Consider the following 21013-nt stretch of genomic DNA (forward strand, 5'->3'; position numbering starts at 1 on the left):
GAAGATGAGCCGTGATCATTCAGACTAAGACTTCATCACTATGTAAAAATTTATCAATTTATAACAATTAATGTTAGGTTTCAGTTCAACCGATTACCAGCATGAAATCTGTTCACCGTTATCCGTTTTTTTCATTAAAGAACTTGGTTGCTTAGTAGTACAAAGATTTAATTTGTGCAAAGAAAAATCAGTTTTGTTACTGGGTAAGTTGAACATATCAACAGTGAAAAGAAACCACAGTGTCTTTAAATGGGATCATTTACAAACACTTTACAAATGACATTAATCAAAAACCAAGTTACTCATGGTAATAAAAAAGATGGTACATGGTACTCCAGGATACAAACGATGTAGACGTAAAGATGGTCCTCAAAGGATCCGAGCATATACATTATAAAGATGTAAACAAAGTTATTTAGAGTGGTTTGGTATAAAACACTCTGTCCTAGAGAAACACGCCAAGTCAGAACTGTGGAGGTGACAGTGGCGGTGATGGGAACCAGAGCTGTATTTCAGAAACCTCCCATCTTTGTGTCTCGATTTGAGATCTGACAGGAAAAGGTAACGTTTTTCACAAATCTGTGTTACAGAAGCAAAACTGACGTTAGTTTAAGAATCATATCGCACAGCATCTTGTCTTATCACAAGAAATCTTAAACAAAGTCGACAGTCAACTGTAATGTCTGCTACACAGCAACCGACCAGACACGCACATCTGAAATGTAAACACGTAATCAAAGTAATCAAGCCAGTTAGCCAGGCAGCTAAACTAGCTACCATTACTGATGTAAAAAAAAGCTTAAATAAAATAAGCAGCAATAAACAAAGTTCATAATATTGTGGCAGTGCTTCGTGCTGTTTATCAGAGCGTCACCGTCTCCAGTTTCAGTCTCCATTTCCCAAACGCTTGAGCCAAGTTTAACCGAGTATGTAGTTAATGACAAGATTATGAACTTGAGAGCTGTTGTTCTGTAATAGCGTCGGTCCTAAATTCAGTCCTAACTAAGCAGATAAGATTTCAGACTTTCTGTAATAGTTTCTGTAAAACCGCCCCGGATGTTAAAAAAAAAAAGGTTATTTAATGAAACAGTTTCATGAACATGACGTCCAAAAAAAAGAGAACTATTGTTTATTTTTCAGATTTATCATCGTTTTGCCATCATCAACATTCCATATGAGCTCAGAAGACTTGTGTAGGTTCTCTGGTGGTTCTGGATGGTAAATAAAGTGTCTATATTTGTGCTGTAGTCATGGCAACCCCTGGTTCCCATCACCACCACTGTAAAGACATCTGAATAACTTTGTTTACATTTTAATGATTAAATTACACTGAAAGCTGAAAATCAGTGGAATTCGCCTTTAAAGTCCAATTGTGTACCTTCAAAAAGTTTTAAAGGTACAATACATTCCCTTTCCCAGAGGGAGAGGCATATTGACATGGCCCTGACTAAATGTACTGAAGATGTACTCGAGTGACAGTAGTTGTACCCAAAAAGAGTAGTTTAGTAGTTTTCTTTCCTCTAAAAGGAAAACAGTACTAAACCATCTTACACCATTCTGATGGAATATCATGTCATTTCCTACCTACTACTCTAACAATTTGAATTTTCTAAGCATATGTGGTCCAGAAGCTGCTTCCTATGATTTTATATGGCAACTCATTAAAAAAACAGGAGGAGAAACTTTACTTTCAGTAAAACATCACGTGAGCCGTTTAGTACACTGCTATAGCTATATTACCTTAGCAAATTCTTCCTCATCTTTGATATCCAGGGCATGGTTGGCAAACTCCAGCAACTCCTCCGCACTCTCCAACGCATTGGTGCTCTGAGTCAACTGATTCTAAAGGAGAGAAGACGCATAAACAAACAAACATTTTTTAATTCTGGCACATGCCATGTTTACCTGTCCAAAAAGAAAAAAACAAAGATATCTGGTCAATTGGATAAACTGATATTCTTCACATCGCTGCATGTTATAGGTGTAAACATCACTGTAATAATGGAGCGTGTTACTAACAACAACCTTGCCGGGTATAAAAATGTGGCCATTCAACTGCATCAATATTGGAACAACAGATTTCAACTAATTATTATATTCAGTGAATTATGTACTAGAATAAAGTAGCGTCACTTGACAACTCAACAAGCTTGGAGGACAGTAACTGCCATTATTACGTCAGCTAACAGACATCAACAGCATCATGCTCAAATGATGGGGGGAGAGGGGGGCCATCCTACCCACCCAGAGAAAGCGAGGCCAAATCATGCTCTCTTGGACTCCCAGCCACATATGACTGTACCATCAAAGAGGGACTGAACTAGCAATCTCCTGATGATAGAGCCTAGAGGAGTTCCTAAACTTGGCCAGGTCCACTTGAAGCTAGGTCTCGCCCCAGCTGCGTGAGGCTGCCAAGCTGAGGATGTGCGATCTAAAACAACCTTTTCCACCAAGCATAGCTGCTCACAGCAGGAGTAAAACCAACTTTTTGTGCAGTGACGTTAAAAAACAAGGTAAAAAAAGAGCAGAAGCGTACAGGGTGGACGTGGACCGTGGTTTGGAGCTGCAGTCCATCGCGTTTTCAGTGAAAATACTCAACCGGCTTTCATCAAGAGTAACGGTTTGGTCTGGGGATGTCTCTTTAGGATGTGTTTACCACAGTCAAACGTTCAAGCAGGCAGATTACACTGACACTAAGTGCTGCTAGAAAATCTCCTCGAGATTTATAAGGCACGAGGGCATCGTTTCAAACTGCTGCTGATCATCGTGAAACCTGGCACTTCGAGTTGATTTGGAAAATTTTCCCCCCAACGTGCCTCTGAAAATTGACTTGGTTTCCACTTTATATTACGTGTCTCTAATAACTGTGTAGTTACTCATGAATAACATCTGCAACAACACTAACTACTGATGATTTAGTCACTGTTACAGGTGGATTATAGAAGCACAGCCTATGGAATTACACGTGCATCAGCTTCAGTTTTTCCTCAGGTAATTACACAAGTTTACCTTTTTGATACACTACAGATCAGGAGTCTCTCAGACGTTTAAGGAAGTACGTTTTACATAATGTTAGTTATGGTTTGTGTAATTACTGTGGAATAACTGTGTTGTAACAGCCTAATCACACCACACTGATTAATACCATTCTGTAATGACACTTCCTAAATTTCCTTCGGGATCAATAAAGTATCTATCCATCCATCCATCCATCCATCCATCCATCCATCCATCCATCCATCTATCCCTTTATAACATCTACACAGGAACTTTCCTGTAGTGTGGAGTTAGTCACACTCTAAAATAAGTGGGCAGTTCCTGTGTAGTTATTATGTAAGTACTGTGTAATAATGCAGTGGTCACATTATTATTATTATTATTATTATTATTATTATGAACTTTATTTGTAACTCGCTTTACATTTTAAGCAACTCTCAAAGTGCTAAACAGTAGAAGCATTTCAATGAAATCAAAGAACTACTATAAAACATCTTTACACTCCATAGGAAGATCACGGGTTATAAGTTCTGCTGAAGACAAAGGTTTTAAGATCATAGGTCATATAGACGTTGCTTTGGGTGGAAATGCAGCACATTTATTAAATGTTATAACAGTTCCATGTCAATATAAGGAGGCGTCTGTCTGGTTTAAAGCTGAGACTGGTTACAGTGTCACAGCACTGGCAGCGTAAATGCTGGCTAAACGTGAGGAAAGCTGGCAGATCCAGTGTAATAATGTCTTAATGTAAGTTATAAGATACCTTTTTGTGCTGAATTCTGAAAAAATGCTGTTCCAGTCTGATTACAGTTAAATTACAAGATACACTTGTGTAATTACATAGGCTGTACTTCTGTAATTCAGCGGCTAAGCCATTAATAGTTACATTGTTGCTGCATATGTTGTTCACATATAACTACACAGTCACTAGAGACACAATCTAAAGCGGGACCGACTTGTTAAGCACCTGCACAGTTTAATAAGGTGCTTATTGAAGCTCATGACTAGAGAAGGTTACAATGCTATGCTGCGGCACTGAGACGGGCTCTGTGACACTCGGTCAGCAGGTCTGGAGAACGTCCATCAGCTTCTGCTGACTCACTCTGATTCCTATCACAGCACAATTCAGTTGCTCATCTAACTGCCCATCCTTCCTCACTCACTCCCCCTTTCTCTCTCTCTTTCTCTCCTCGCCCTTTCAGCTTTTGATTTACTTCGTCTCACCCTTCTCAGGTTCCCCCCAGCAGGCAGAAAAAGGGTTTCAGTGAAGTTTCTCATGAGTGGCAAGAAGCTGTTCACGGATGCAAAGGGGCGAGAGTGAAATATAACCAACACTAATTAAAATGACTAACGAACTAAACTACATTACAACTAGAAGTAGGGATGCACTGATATGGGAATTGTGAGCTTAGCATAGCAGCCCAGCACCCCATCTAAACATTCTTCAGCAGTCCAATAAATTATCAAATATCAGTTTGATGTGTCATCAAAACAACTGCCTGATGACACACACACACACACACACACACACACACACACACACACACAAACATATTATATATATATATATATAAACTTTTTAACCAATGACCCTGATGCTGCTTTTTTGTTCCAAAAACTACCATTTTGAATTTAAAATAAATGCATGAATGGGAATATACTGTATACCTAAGTGGCTTTTTATGGTTGCTAAGGGTGTAGTGATTTCAATACAGTATCAAGAAAATAGGAAAGAAATACATTTTCATTAACCATCTATATGGAGTGAAATCAGTGTCACCAGAACCTGAACCTGAATTCCTGATGCTTTTTAGGTAAAGAAATTCAAGTTGTACAATTCAGGTCAGGAATTTCAGGTTGTACAATTCAGGTCTGGAATTTCAGGTTGTACAATTCAGGTCTAGAATTTTAGGTTGTAAAATTCAGGTCTGGAAATTCAGGTCTGGAAATTCAGGTTGTAAATTTCAGGTCTGGAAATTCAGGTTGTAAAATTCAGGTCGAGAAATTCAGGTTGTAAAATTCAGGTCTGGAAATTCAGGTTGTAAAATTCAGGTCGAGAAATTCAGGTTGTAAAATTCAGGTCTGGAAATTCAGGTTGTAAAATTCAGGTCTGGAAATTCAGGTTGTAAAATTCAGGTCGAGAAATTCAGGTTGTAAAATTCAGGTCTGGAAATTCAGGTTGTAAAATTCAGGTCTGGAAATTTAGGGAAATTCATGTTGTAAAATTCCCCACCGTTCCGGCAAGTGTGCTCACTGTCCCCTAGTGTGTGACAACGCTGAGTAACACAGCAGTGGAACACAAGCTTTGAGATTAGCGGGCCAACAGTGGACCATTGCCCTCTTGCTGTCAGTGTAACTGATGTTGCCATAACAACAGAGCATATCTCAGACTGTAATGAGGCCCCTGGACCATAAAACCACTGTTGCACCTTTGAGAGAACTTTTACACGGTTTGTACCTTAATGTACCTGCACAGAACCTTTATTTCTAACAGTGTAGTAATACAAGAACAAATATGAGTTCTGCAGAGCAGCAGGAGGCGGCTGCTATCTGTGTGCTGGAGTTGATGTAATGAGGGCCTGAATGCACCGGGTTCTGATGAGTAATCTCGTATCTGGGCTAATTTCGCTCTTTGGTATTGTTCCTGCTCAGTGGACTCAGAAGGCAGCCACAGAACTGCCATGGCAGCATGATGACATCATCCTGACCGGCCCGATGAGTACAAACTCCAACAGCACAAGTGAGCACTCCCAGCACAGTCACGGAGAACGCCCACTTTTTCGCCCATAATCTCATTTACATCACTCATTTTCACCCTGTAGTGAACAGGAAAAACATGGATCACATCAACGTTCACGCCCCCATCTCTCACAAAACGTACTTACCTGCAGTTCATGTGACTTCCTGGCCTGCTCCTGTTTAATGGTATTGGTCATGCTCTCCTTGGCTTCTTCCAGGATGGAAAACAAGGTGTCAAACTCCTCCTCCAGGTCGGACACTACCTGGCCGGAGTTGACCTGATGCAACAGAGCACAAATATTTAATATATAACACAAATATATTGAGAATCTTTTCTTTTTAAATGTTCAATTCATTTTCCTTGCATAAAGGGACCTGTTTTTAAACTCAAAAAACATAAAAAATGGGAATGCTGCCTTGAGGCAACATTGTGCGACCATAAAAAGATATTACATAATGCCATGCTTTAAACTGGCTAAATGCATTCCTGTCACACAATGTTGCTTCTAGGCAACAAACACATTTCAACCACAGTTGTTGTGGTTGGTTAGTGTAGTGGTTAACACCTTTGCCTTCTACGCTGTAGACTGAGGTTCAAGCTCCCTACACTATACCAATAAGGGTCCTTGGGCAAGACTCCTAACACCACCTTGGCCTTCCTGTGTAAAATGATCAAATTGCAAGTCGCTCTGGATAAGAGCGTCAGCCAAATGTCATAAATGTAAATTTCTGAAAATTTTCAATAGGAAAAATAGCACTAAATGTTAATAGGTTAGAGGTTTTAAGTGCCCAAAGAGACAGTATGACCAAATACATGTTTCTTATTATCGTACTCAACCTCTTCCCTTTATTGTTAACCTTGTCAGTGTCTTTAAATATGTATAATGTTACTGTAATGTGAGGAAAATGGGTTTGTTGCCCTGAGGCAACACTGTGCAGTACAGGGTAAAAACAGTGTCCCTGCACTGAAACACAAAACCTGCTGATTCAAAACTACATAAAGTGAATGCAGAGTGGCTGAACTCCACTGAATAACTGCCTGAAGGAAAGCTGAGAAGCCTGGGTGAAGAAGACCCAAGAGTACGAGTGGGTTTGTAGGGAAGAAGATGATCAGATAGATAAGAAAACGCAAGATTGTCAGTAGCTTTTTATGTTTGTAGAAGAATTTTGAAATGCACACTGAACTTTAAGGGAAGTCAGTGGAAATTTTGGGGAAGGGTAGCCATGGTTATCAGGTGGAGCCTCTGGAAACTGCACGCATCACTATTCTGGTAACAAACAACCACAAATTCACAAACAACTTGACCGAAGAAGTCATGAAAGTGTTCTTGGTGGCATGAAATTTAAATAGATTATTAAACGTGCGTCTTTTTAGGGCGAATTACAACTCAGCTGGTCAATGCCCTTTTTTTTACGAGGGGTAATCAGTGGTAAACAGACAGAGTTTGGTTGAAAAATGCTTAAACCTTTGCTTCATTTCAACAACAACATCAACAACAACAACAACAACGTCCATTGCGTCCATGTTAATGGACCCTTTTCACAAAGAGTCCCGATTACTTACAGTTTAAGTGTTTAGGGTAAAACTAACTTCCGCTCCATATAACTGCTGCAGAAGTGAAGATGAAATGTGATGGTACTGTACCATAATGCTCAAACTCAAAACGGTGAGAATAAGAAGTGGATGTAAGCAGATTTAATACTAAACAGAGCTAAAATGCTGTATGTGTGGCGTTGCCCTGTTTACTGCAGCTGCAGCTACTCAGGTCAAGCAGTCTGTGTCTTTGTACAACGTGCCAGCAAGTTCTGTAATGTTCTGCTTTCAAAAGAAAGGAAAGTTTTTCTGTGTAAAATGAATTTGGTAAACGAATGAGGTTTAGACGAAGCTAGCTATGCTAAAAGCCACGGCTAACTGTAGCTGTAAGGAAGCTAAGCTAGCTTTTATTAGCTGCTAGCACCAGCCGGCTAGCATGGAGCAGGTTCTGTGACACATTTACAGCATGGCAGCGATTTCTGCCACTTAAACAACGCAAACCAGAGCTTTTGTATGTAAAGTTTGTTTGACAGACCTCGTTTAAACTCTCGTTTAGCTTATGGTAGGCTGGCAGGCTAAAGGGGCTAATTAGCTAGCCTGCCTGTAGCAGTTTAAGGCTAGCTGAGTTAGCGATCCGCCAAACAGCATCACTCTTTCAGTTTCACGACAATTTCGGAAGCAGCACTTCGGATAAAATCCACCTTTCACTGCTCAGTCAAAAGCGCCAGTCTTAGCTAATCTCAGCATCTAAGCTGCGACATCCTGGTCTCCATTTTCGGACAGAGCCAGCTGGTTGTTCCTAATCTGGGAAGAGACGCACCTGCTAATGTTATCTGATCATGTTATGAATTATTGAATTATTCAATTATTCATAACATGAATTATTCCCAAGGTGATTTATTGCCGGCATTAGCTGCTTTGTGTCCAGCTTGGGATCACAGGTACTGTTAGCAACGGCGAGTGTAGCTGCCTTAATATAAACGGAGTTGATCCAGTTCAGATTCATCCTACATATTAAAGCTCTTCTTTCTTTTTAAAACACACATCACTGGCATGTTGTACACACAGATGCTGCTTGATGTGAGCAGCTGCAGTAAAAACAAGGCTGCACCACACACAGACGGCGTTTTAGCTCCGTCTACAGCGAAATTACTGCTTCCATTCACTTCTTATTCTCGCTGTTCGTCACGACACTGCAGGAAAAACTAAGATATGTCTGTTGTAGCTCCGTGTTTGAATACTAGAAGTTAAGTGACTCTTATTAGTTCCACAAACGGGGAAATTCCACCTCCGGATTTAACCCATCCGTGGAGTGAAATACCACACACACACTAGGGGGCAGTGAGCACATTTGCCCGGAGCGGTGGGCAGCCCTATCCGCAGCGCCCGGGGAGCAGTTGGGGGTTAGGTGTCTTGCTAAAGGACACCTCAGTCATGTTCTGTCGGCGCTGGGGATCGAACCAGCAACCTTCCGGTCACAGGGCCGGTTCCCTGACCTCCAGCCCACGACTGCCCCCTACAGTCGTTTTTGTCTTCACTTCTGCAGCAGTTTAATGGAACGGAAGTGAGTTTTACACTAAACACTTAAACTGAAAGTAAACTGGACTCTTTCTCAAAAGGGTCCATGTCAGCTGACACCTCTGTGCTAAAGGAAAAGTGTTGATTCCTGAATTTGTATTTTCTTTGGTCCACACTTGGTTCTCACAGAACCTCACCTGAACTCCAGCCAGCAAGTGACTCAGTGTCTCGATAAAATTGTGGAGCTCCTCATTTTTATTTGCTAACGTGGTGATTATCCTTTGTAGGGCCTCCTGAAAGACAAAAAAAAAGGGTTGTGAGTTTATTACTATTATCTGGTTGTTCAAACAGAGCCACCAACGTAACGAATGAAATTACAATGTACTGAAAATCCACCGGCATGTAGCCACGCTCTGTAATGTGTTCTGAGTCTGACAGGAAGATAAATCCTAGAAATGTCACCTTGGACTTCAGCCAAAACCCCAACAACTGATCCTAACGCACTAAACCTGTGTGCTCCTCATGCTGTAGATGAACACACTACTATTTCCACACTACTATACTATTTATAACAGTTAAAATTCAGTTTCATAAAAGCGAAATTCTGCATTTTTAATGACATTATTTACTGATGTCTAAAAATGCAGTAGGAGCGTACCCTGTGTTGCAAAGAACAATGAGTCAAGCCGAATGGCTACTACTATTTCTGTCAACACGCTGTAAAGAACCTTAGTTGAACCTCTACAGTCACGCTGGCCTGTACTGAGAACGCTGTCAACTGAGGCTACAGACGGGCTGAGCAAACTGCTGAAAGAGAGAGACTGAGTGCCACACACTTGTCTCTACTTCACAGTTATCTAAACGCAAAAACATCACATAGCGCAGCACAAGCGTCTACTAAAGTCACTACTTTTATTCCTATGTGAAAGTTTATTTGCATGTACTACACTGGACACTCCTCAATAACCTTCAGCACATACTGGTTTATGACTTGGTTGCAGGGTTGACAGCTACCTAGTGTACAAACCAAACCGTGTGAGCTTAAATCACACTATATAAGATTCAGTTCATGCTGCTATATGGGTCACTCTATAGAAACGTCCACTTTTCTGATCGTCATTGGTGCTGCACATATTAAAGGTCACACCAGGGACATTTTTAGTGAAAAATGCATTATACAAAACGGCTGCTACCGAGCATCAAACCACATGTTGTCAATCATGAAATATCACTAAAATATGTAGTTTAATCCATTTATGTTCTTTTTTTTCCACAGTTACCTCAGAATAAAGTCGGTCACACCAGTGACTTCAGCTGACTCACAAGCTGGAGACTGACATGTTCCCCATTACAACATTAGCTCTCTGAAAACCTCCAAACAAAACCGGTTATTCTACCTGAAACATCCCTAAATGAATCGACATCGAATCGGACACTGATGAAGGACCAGATGATGACCCACACAAACTCTGCAGCAGCAACACACACCAACACGCCACCACCAAGTCAATAGCCACGTTGACATGCAGCCTAATAATCCGTTAATAATCCGACTGATAGCTCAATCGGAAATAGAACATGTCAATGTAAACACCTCAATCGGAATAGTCTAGTCTGAAGCCATTCGGAATACAATTTCTGTCCGATTGATCGAGGTGGGTAAACCTGTAAATAATCCGTTAAATATAAGAATAATATCTGTGTAAGCGTCTGTATCCGATTACATTCCCTATCGGAAAGTTTAAGCCCGTTCTGCATGTGCGTCGCGTCACAGTGAGAGTTTATACCGTTCAACAAGTTCACGCTCTGATCTTTAAAAGACGGCGGCGGGACGGACGTCCAGCTTATGCGTCTCAGAGCACGACGTCTTCCTCTCGGCCGTCTTTAATAAGGACATGTGAAGGACGTTTTCCTGAGTCTGACGTCATTTAAAGCAGCTAAAAACACAAATGCGCCAAACAGGAAACTCATCTCACTCGGACTGGACCTCACGTGATGTTCGCTGTCATGGTAGTACTTTCTCTAAGCGCTGCTCCACGCGTGCAGGTCATTTTGTATCGGATTACTTTCAGTGAGCATGTAAACGAAAATTTTCCATCTGTTGAACAGACTGACAATAAAAACACCTCAGTCTGAATCTGTAATCCGTCTGTATTCAATCGGATTGGCACAAATTTTGTATGCAAACACAGCCAGTGTTACTGCAGTGCTGAGAATGACCCACCATCCAAACAGTACCTGCTCTGTGAGGGTCCATGGGGGTCCTGACCACTGAAGAACAGGGTAACAGAGTATCAGAGAAACAGATGGACTACAGTCTGTAACTGTAGAACTACAGAGTGCAGCTATACAGTCAGTGGAGCTGATAAAGTGGACAGTGAGTGTAGAAACAAGGTCATAATATTATCCCTGATTGGTGTAGGGGTGATGGTTAGGTGTCCACATACTTTTGCCTTTGTAGTACATCTTGTCAGGCCCTATCTACAACGGAGCCGGCGATGGTGTGAGTAAACACATTAAAAGCTCAACTCTACATGAGACCATAGCACCACATTCTGTCGTAATTCATTATGATGGCCACAGTACTTGATGTTCATATTCATTTTTAGACTGCGATGGTGGATTCATCCTCCAAGGCTTGTTCAGGCTGCCCTATATACTAACTCATGCAGAAGTCCCACAGACGCGCCACGTGAAGAGAATTGTCCATTTGGGTTCAATCTGAGACGCAGAAAACAGCAATTTTAAGCGACGAACACCATCAAATGTAGCTTCACTTCAAAATAATTGGCTGGATGGATGGATATACTGTGCACACAACACATGATGTTAAGTCTAATGTTAATGTCTGTTGAAACGTCCAATTTCGAGTCCCTAGCATTTACAGACATATTACACTTGAAAAAACCCATTAGGATTTATTTATATTTTAATATAAAACAATAAGTTAACAGTTACACCTTCTTGAGCAGGGCTGAAAGCAATTTTCTTCAATTACAGCCCATACTCTTAAAAAACGTAGTCCTTCAAGGATTCTTGAAAATGGTTCTTTAGTAAAGGCAGTCATTCCCTACAGAACCGTGAACACTCCGACCCACTTTCATGCATAAAAATTCCTTTGCATGGTAAAAAGGTTCTTCCGATTGGAGAATGTGCTGTATGTGGTTCTGTATAGCATCAAAAAAAGGGTCCTGTAGAGAACTCTTTCATAAAGGTTCTGTGTAGAACCATATACATCACATTCTCCACCAATCTGAAGAACCATTTCACCACGCAGAGAACTTGCGATGCATGCAAATGGGTTGCTGAGTCCTTAGGGTTCTACGTAGAACCGCTGTCTTTACCAAAGAACCCTGGAGGAACCATCTTTATTCCGTGTGCACATCAGCAAAAACACTGTTTCAAGTTTTAAGAGGGGAAACAAACGTAGTAAGAGTTTGTGACCTGCCTGTAGGTGAGTTAGACCAATCAGAGTCCACCAAACCTCCATGGGCTGTGACATCACAACCACAACTTACTGGCGGTTCGATACACTACGTTCAGGGGTTGAGCCTCAGAATCTCAATTACAAAAAATAATTATAATACATTTAAATCACAGTGGCGATTCATCAATTTATCAATATTGGTTTTTAAATCAATCCTATAGAATTCCAAGCAGAACAGAAGAGCTCGTCCTCAGCCGTGTGTGAAAGTTGAGGCAATAATTTGATGTAAAAAATGTGTTTTTTCTGTCATTTTACCTGTAATAACATATAAATGACTACAAAATATATGGTTTTAATGACATAAAGAAAACAAATGACAAATAAACATTATAAAAATATATAATGAACGTTGTGGCCCCCAGGAGTCGTGTCACTGGTGTCACCGTGCAACAAAAAAAAAATCTTATTTTGAAATAAAAATCACGCTGAGTAATAAAACACGGAGTCTTTCAGTCATCAGACAAACAAACATGGGGTCCAAGCTCTGCATTAGAGCCTGGAGAGAATAAATGCACTACAGGTATTGGACCTCGTGATGAACCAAACATCTGCTGAGGCCCTAATTCCATGTTTTGACGTCAATGCAATGAATGCCACCATGTCTAAAGACCCTGGGGTTATGGAAAATACAGTGCACTCAATCACTGGATCACCGGGTCACTCGCAGTTTGGAGCCAGTTCAAATGAACTGAACTGAATCATTTACTAAAGAATCACAACTGAGCTGATGTGTGAAGTTTATACAGGGACTAGTCCTGGCCTACACAGCATTAAGAATGGAAAGGAAAATACAGTCGAGGTCCAGGTTTAATCCGTGTCTGGAAAACAGACCACTAGTTTAAAGCCACGTTCACATTATAAGCCTCGTTGTTCAAATCAGATTTTGTGCTCAGATCCGACCTCTCTGACTCGATGGTTCACACTCGTTTAGGTCAGTGATTCAAATCAGTCATTAATGTGATGAACCGGCTCCTGAACTGACCCTCATGAGCTCCTCCTACTCCGTAACGTCACGTGACTGAATCACTGCATCATCAGCACAAACTAACGAGCAGAACGAGCTTCGCTGAGAAGATCATTAACTCTGATCAGCTCTCAGGTTCATTATTAGAGCCAGACGAAGGAGGAAAAGGTGAGACGAGCTGCTTTTCCACCGTTTACAGGCTTTAATGTCTGTTCGGCGCTGTTGCTTGAATTCCGATCTGAGCGTCACATTAAGGTCACGTGGCCACGAATCGGATACGTATCCGATCTAGGACCACATATGAAAGTGGGTCAGATCACATTAAGGCAAAAAAACGGAATCATTTCTGAGTTCTAGTTTTGTAGAATTCACTAGTTTTTCACTTTATTTCCTTTGATTTTATCCTTCCTTATGCAAGTGGATTATCCTATAAGCAAAGCATGGATAAATAATACTGATGTGTTGGGGTGTTTCCCACCTCAGACACCATTGCAACTCTTACCAAAACCCTAGCAAGTCCCTGGGATACCATAGCAACCACCTGGAACACCACAGCTAATGACTTAAAAGTATTTAGAAAGCATTTTTATTTCAAAGTTGACCACGGTTTTCAAGCCTTCATTCGGCGCTGCGAACTAGGAGAGAGAAGCTGAGCAGTATTAGCTTAGCTAATGTGATAATAGCTCTGCTCAGAACAGAAAGACAAAATTAAACCTGTTCTGTGGTGTTTAGATCTGTAGCCTGATCGGCTAACGTAACTAGCTTAGGGACCAGACAGCACAACACACCACAGTGCAGACCTGATTCTGACTAGCAGCTGCTCTGCTGCTGAACTTTGGAGAGACAGAAAGCCGAAATCAAACCTGTTCTATGACTAACGTTTAGCTAAGCTAATGAGAGCTTACTTATTTACTTTTCTCCAAAGCTCTTCTATTTGCTAGCTGCAAATATTCCCCTGCATCACTGATGCTCATCTGATGAAAAGCTGGCTTTCGATTTGTAATAATTCTAATAATAATAATGTCCACCGTAAAGTCCGAGACGCCAGCTCATCTGCTGCTGCACAGTTTGTGTTGGTCATCCTCTGGTCCTTCATTAGATATGTTTGGTTGATGGACTATTCTCAGTCCAGCAGTGACACTGAGGTGTTTAAAAACTCCAGCAGCACCTTTTCTCCAAGTTTCTGTACCAACAATCAGTATTTAAAGTTTTCATGGTTTAACTGCAGAAAATTTTGCGACATCCACTAAGAAATATCTGACACACAGCTGGTCAGTCTGTGCCGAGTCTTGATCATTGGAAGGAATGGAAATATATAACCTGGTCTCATCAGCATAGCTATAAAAATGTATAATATGCTTCCTGATGACATCAGCTTACCATGTACAAAGAGAAAAGCAAAGGCCCTAAGACTGAACCTTGAGGGACTCCACAAGAAATGCCAAATTTGATGAGTGATTTCCAAGTGAAACCATGAACTGCAAATCACCTAAATAATGCAGTTTTGCTCAGACTTTCTGGGTTCACAGTCGCAGAGTGAGCTGCACAGGGGTTGGCAATATGGTGAATATGATATGGTTATCATGGTAAATTACTTTTATGAGCATATTTGTGGGTATTAGTGTTGCAATATCTCCCACACTTCATTTTAATTCCACATGCAACAAAGCTTCATGTTGCCTCAGTGCCACACTGTGATGCTGCATAATTCCAGTCAGACCCAAAGGGATCAGTGTCCCCACACCTGCAAGGAACTTATTACAAGTGTACTGCTCATAAGAAGGAGCAAGGAAAAGATTCACAACTTATTCTCTTCAAGTGCAAGAGAGAAAGAGAGAAAGGAAGAGAGGGAGATTCCATGATTAGGCAGATTTAAGGATTAGTCTACTCAGCTATCTTTAGACGCAAGGAGACACCAACACACTGCAGGAGCGCGGTATTACATCCCAGGATGCCAGAGCAGGAAAACTACAGGCACACTGCGTGAGACTGAAGGCAGTATAGAGGGCTGCTGTTGTTTTCAGACAAACGACAGCATCAGAAAAAGGCAGGAAGGATATATTTAACAGAAAATTGCTTAGAATTAGTATATCACTATCACTAGTATATCAAAGTATATCACAGTCCTCAGTATTTATTGTGTCCACCTTCTGCCTTTATTGCAACTTCCATTCTTTCACAGAGACTTGCTTTCATTTTAAAGAAACCTGGAGAGACTTTTTCTCAAGGCTCTTCTTTCCAAGGAAAACAGCTCCAAAGTTCAGTCTTAGAGGTTGGTTGCATTTTCTACATTTCGCAATCCAAATCATTCCTAAAACATCATGAAATCTCACCCCACATTTCAGACGTCCACATATCCTTTCAGCCCGAGAGCACAGAGTCGTCTTCTTACGACGGATGGACAGAAAGCAAGAGTGGAGGCTGAAAAGCTATAAGTACTGTTTATTTGATAGTGACCGTTTTGGAAAGTCCTGTTTTTCTTACTTATTTTCCTTTGACTTTCCCCCTCATTGCGCAAGTGGATTACTGCATAATTAAAGTCTGGACAAATATAATACTAATCAATCTGATGTTGTATTTAGTGTTGGGTCAGTGCCCCTCTCATCACTGTGGTGGGACCCTCAAGGCTCCATCTCAGTCCCTTCAGTCAGGGAACATAACTGAACCATAATCCACTGAAATGATCTGTTCTAAGCTGGACTGACTCCACACGCCTCGCCTCGCCTCCAGGCTTTTATTCTACTGCTCCGTTTTAAAACATTCGGTTATGAAAAAGAACAAATACCAACTTTTCACCTGGAGGAACTGATTTAAGGTCCACAACCAGACCTTAAAACCGCTGTAGAACCTTTGAGGGAACATTTACGCTGTTTGTACCTTGATGAACAAAAAAACGTACCTTCACAGAGCCGTTATTTCTAACGGTTTACCACTGCAACTCCCTTCCAACACACTAGCAACTGCCCGGGATACCATAGCAACCACCTAGCAACCACTCTTCTTCAGCAGTCTTGCCCGTTTTCCTTTTTTTTCCCCCATAACTCTCTGTTTGGATTGTCTCTGAAAAACTTCCGTTTGGAGGTCCACTTCACTCTACCCCTCTATCTCAACAAGAATCGGGACACCCTACCCCTAGACATGAACGTGTAAAACGGAGGGCTAAGGGCTGAGGGGTGAAATGGGATTTGGGGCTAAGCCTACTCTAGAACATCCCCATGCACGGTTCTAGTGAAGATCACTTGTGATTTCACTTCTATATTTTACTGGAAAGCTTTCCAAGACATGCAAGCGTAAGGAATGTTAAGGATGAGCTGTAGAAATCCAAAGCTAGTGTCCAGCTCCTTCTTTAAAAGCCCTGCCGTAACACTAGAACCCGTATTAGGCTGTGTTTAGCCACCAGCTCCAGTCAGCTTTAGAGATTCTGCTAACAGTGTTGCGTAATGAACACACTGCATGAAAGCCGTATGACTTGTACGAGTCAGCAGGGTGGAGTCTGAACGCGTTGGTAGAGTCTATTCCAAGGTCACTCATAAAGTTCAATACTTAAACCCTACCGACCCAGACAACACCAGAATCCCTTGACCTCTCATCGACCTCTGGCCTGCTCCAGTGCTGATCTAAGGCCAGGTCTTTATTACCCTGGGAAGAAACACATCTCTGACCAATGGTAAAGCAGGCTGGAAAGGGTCACCAGATACCGGTTCTCAGTCTTTAGGTTCTCGTCTTTTTTTTTTTCTGGACTGAACTTCAGATCAGAGTCTCTGGAGTTGCTGCAGGTCCTTACCACAGTTTCTTAGTCTCATAACTATAAGGGGTTATAAAAGGCATCTCTATAGGAGGCAATTCACATGCTTCAATTTGGAATGTTCTAATTAATTATGATAATATTCATGAAAATACGCAGTAATGATGCCTCGATATGGGAATTATGGGTCAATAGTGAGATCTGAGATCTTTCACATACATATCTGCCATCAGCAATACATTAACATTTATAAAAGGTGGAAAAAGGACTGAAGCCACCTTCATTAGCATTACAGAGAAATAGAACATTTACTTCTGCACGTTACAAACGCGGAAAAGTGAAAGGGAAAAAATGCAGACGTTTAAGCACAGGAGCCCAGGGTCACCTGAACATTCAGGGTCTAACATCTGTTCCGCGCTGTTGCCACGGTAACGCTGAATGACGCCGCAGCGGGAAAAAGCACATGAATTCCGATCTGAGCGTCACATTAAGGTCAAATGACCATGAATCGGATACGTATCCGATCTAGGACCACATATGAAAGGCTACGCTCACGTTACCAGGCTGAAGTGGCACAAATCCGATTTTCTGCCCCGATATGACTCAGATCTGATGTTTTCAAATCTGACCTGACCCACTTTCATATCTGGTCCTAGATCGGATACGTATCCGATTCGTGGTCATGTGACCTTAATGTGATGCTCAGATCTGAATTCATGTGCTGTTTTATCCCCCTTGCAGCGTTACCATGGCAACAGCGCCAAACAGACGTTACAGCCTGTAAACGGTGGAAAAGCAGCTCGTCTCACCTTTTTCTCCTCCGTCTGGCTCTAATAATGAAGCTGAGAGCTGATCAGAGTTAATGATCTTCTCAGCGAAGCTCGTTCTGCTCGTTAGTTTGTGCTGATGATGCAGTGATTCAGTCACGTGACGTCACTGAGCAGGACGAGGCTCATTTTAGGACGATTTTACTCACTTTCAGCTATTAATTATGCGGGAGTCTTGTGAACAGCCCTTCGGTGTCAGGGTGTAATCCAAAGACATAAGCGTTAATGCAGTCCCTCAGTTCAGTATCTCCTTGGTGAATCTTGTAATCCTCAACCTCAGTACTTTATACCTTAATCTGCTATGCAAGCGCCACCTTGATCAGCAACAGCTGTGCTATAAATCCTCACTCGGCCCGTTCGGTTTCATCCTGATGCTCTAGTCCTCCGCAGCTACTAATAAAAATGGTGACATCAGCAAGGCACAACCACGGTGGGCAAACAGTCAACATCTCAAGGTTGTGAAATCCCAAAGTATGAGCGCTGCCGTGCCAGTGTGACCGAGGCTGCGGCCGAATGGGGAAAATGTCACATTAGCTTCGGTCACTGTGTGAGGCACTGCCCCAAATAAAAAGGGAACGGCACCAATGAATGTTGTGAATGTTGTGTAGATATAACACAGTAGAGGTGTGGACTCGAGTCACAAATCTGATGACTTTTGTCTCAATTTGAGAAAATCGAGAAAGGCCCAATCCCATTTCACCCCTCGCCCCTACCCCTGTTTTGCGCATTCACGTCTAGGGGTGGGGTGTCCCAATTCTGGTTGAGATAGAGGGGTGGGGTGAAGTGTTGGGGCTACATGACCCTCCAAACGGAGGTTTTTAAGAGACTCCAAACAGAGAGATATGAGGAAAAACAGAAAAACCAGCCAGATGGAGAACACGAGACCAAAGAACCCACAAATATGAGAATTTTCTCCCTTAAAAATTCCGATAACCACTGTTCTGTCTTAGTTTAATGTCATTCCAGTCTATTATACTTCATAACAAGCATTACAAATAAAAAAATAATCGCTGGCTAACTTTCCCGTTCCACCTTAAATAGTCCAGCAGTACTGACATCTGTATTTTAGTTGGAAAGGTAAACACACACAGCCAAAAGCTGCTAACGTGCCGTCATTAAACGGCTACAGTTCTGTTGCCGTTATTCAGTGTTGTGGCCTTAAATTAGCTGAAGAACGCAGACTCGAAGATCAGGACTACTGACTTGGGACTCGAAATCAGACTCGCCTGTACTGACCTGGGTCTTGACTCGGGTCTCAAACGTCAAGATTGAGACTTACTTGTTACTTGCAACTTAGTGGCCTGTTCCCACCTGTGTACAAACATCCAATTTACACCATTTTCCCCTAATCAAAAATATATGTGATCATATATTGTGATTTGTGAGATTTGCTTGATTTGATCAGTGATTTTACTGCCTCAAAAGCAGGTTTTTCTTCAGGCAGTAATTTGCCTTTACTGATTCATGTTTCTGGGGCTTCTACCCATCCTGGCCTATTATGACTGGAAATAACTGCCCGGCGGCGTTGCCAAGGTGGCTGCTAAATGGACAGGCTTTCTCACAGGACTCTGTGGAAGCTCACAGGCTCTCAGCCTTCGTTTGTACGAACAACACGGCTAAATAACTTCACACCTGCATAAAACGGTCACGTCGTTAATTCATTTGAAATGTCTGTAATACATGGTCAGAAACCATATAAGCAAGTTTATTTGTGATTATAAACAGCCTGACAAATTGTGTTAAACCTCTATTACTTGTCAGCTACATTAGCCTTGCAGCACCAACGCATAACTAAAGAAGTAAATTTCAGACAGTAAACATGCCTGGACTGCATCTGGGGGAGAGCGGGACGCGTGGACTTTTGGTTTTTGGCAGATTATGAGGCGTCACTTTTCAAAGCGGGAAGTTCTGAATTGCTGTACTCACAGTAAACGATACACAATCACTGGTTATGCACCTCACTCACTCACTCACACACACACACACTCAAAAACACACACTCACTCACTCACTCACTCTCACAAACACTCACTCACTCACTCTCACAAACACTCACTCACACAAACACACACACACTCAAAAACACACACTCACTCTCACAAACACTCACTCACTCACTCACTCACTCACTCACTCACTCACTCACACAAACACACACACACACTCAAAAACACACACTCACTCACTCACTCACTCACTCTCACAAACACTCACTCACTCACTCTCACAAACACTCACTCACTCTCACTCACTCACTCTCACAAACACACACACACACTCAAAAACACTCACTCACTCACTCACTCACTCACTCACTCACTCACTCACTCACACAAACACACACACACACTCAAAAACACACACTCACTCACTCACTCACTCACTCACACAAACACACACACACACTCAAAAACACACACTCACTCACTCACTCACTCACACAAACACACACACACACTCAAAAACACACACTCACTCACTCACTCACTCACTCACTCACTCTCACAAACACACACACACACTCAAAAACACTCACTCACTCACTCACTCACTCACTTACTCACTCACACAAACACACACACACTCAAAAACACACACTCACTCACTCACTCTCACAAACACTCACTCACTCTCACAAACACACACACACACTCAAAAACACACACTCACTCACTCACTCACTCACTCTCACAAACACTCACTCACACAAACACTCACTCACACAAACACACACACACTCAAAAACACACACTCACTCACTCACTCTCACAAACACTCACTCACTCACACAAACACACACACACACTCAAAAACACACACTCACTCACTCACTCACTCACTCACTCTCACAAACACTCACTCACACAAACACACACACACTCAAAAACACACACTCACTCTCACAAACACTCACTCACTCTCACAAACACACACACACACTCAAAAACACACACTCACTCACTCACTCTCACAAACACACTCTCACACGCACTCACTCTCGCACTCACTCACTCACTCTCACAAACACACACACACACTCAAAAACACACACACACGCACTCACTCTCGCACTCACTCACTCACTCACTCACTCACACACACACACACACACTCACTCACTCTCACACACACACACTCACTCACTCTCACACAGACACACTCACAAACACACACTCACTCTCACAAACACATACTCACTCAC

General features: G+C 41.9%; 1 protein-coding gene across 4 annotated transcripts in view; it reads right to left on the reverse strand.

Moving 5' to 3' along the window:
• Nucleotides 1–21013, reverse strand: part of fsd1l (fibronectin type III and SPRY domain containing 1-like) — a 57966-nt gene that overhangs the window by 33484 nt on the left and 3469 nt on the right. For all 4 annotated transcript variants that reach the window (XM_017684636.2, XM_017684635.2, XM_017684638.2 and 1 more), the window contains exons 2-4: nucleotides 8986–9081; nucleotides 5883–6014; nucleotides 1741–1842 (exon numbers count right to left, since the gene is read on the reverse strand). In XM_017684636.2, the coding sequence (XP_017540125.1) occupies nucleotides 1741–1842; nucleotides 5883–6014; nucleotides 8986–9081 (330 nt within the window). The remainder of the gene's footprint in view (nucleotides 1–1740; nucleotides 1843–5882; nucleotides 6015–8985; nucleotides 9082–21013) is intronic.

The sequence above is a fragment of the Pygocentrus nattereri genome, chromosome 23 (assembly GCF_015220715.1).
Source record: "Pygocentrus nattereri isolate fPygNat1 chromosome 23, fPygNat1.pri, whole genome shotgun sequence".
Lineage (NCBI taxonomy): Eukaryota > Metazoa > Chordata > Actinopteri > Characiformes > Serrasalmidae > Pygocentrus > Pygocentrus nattereri.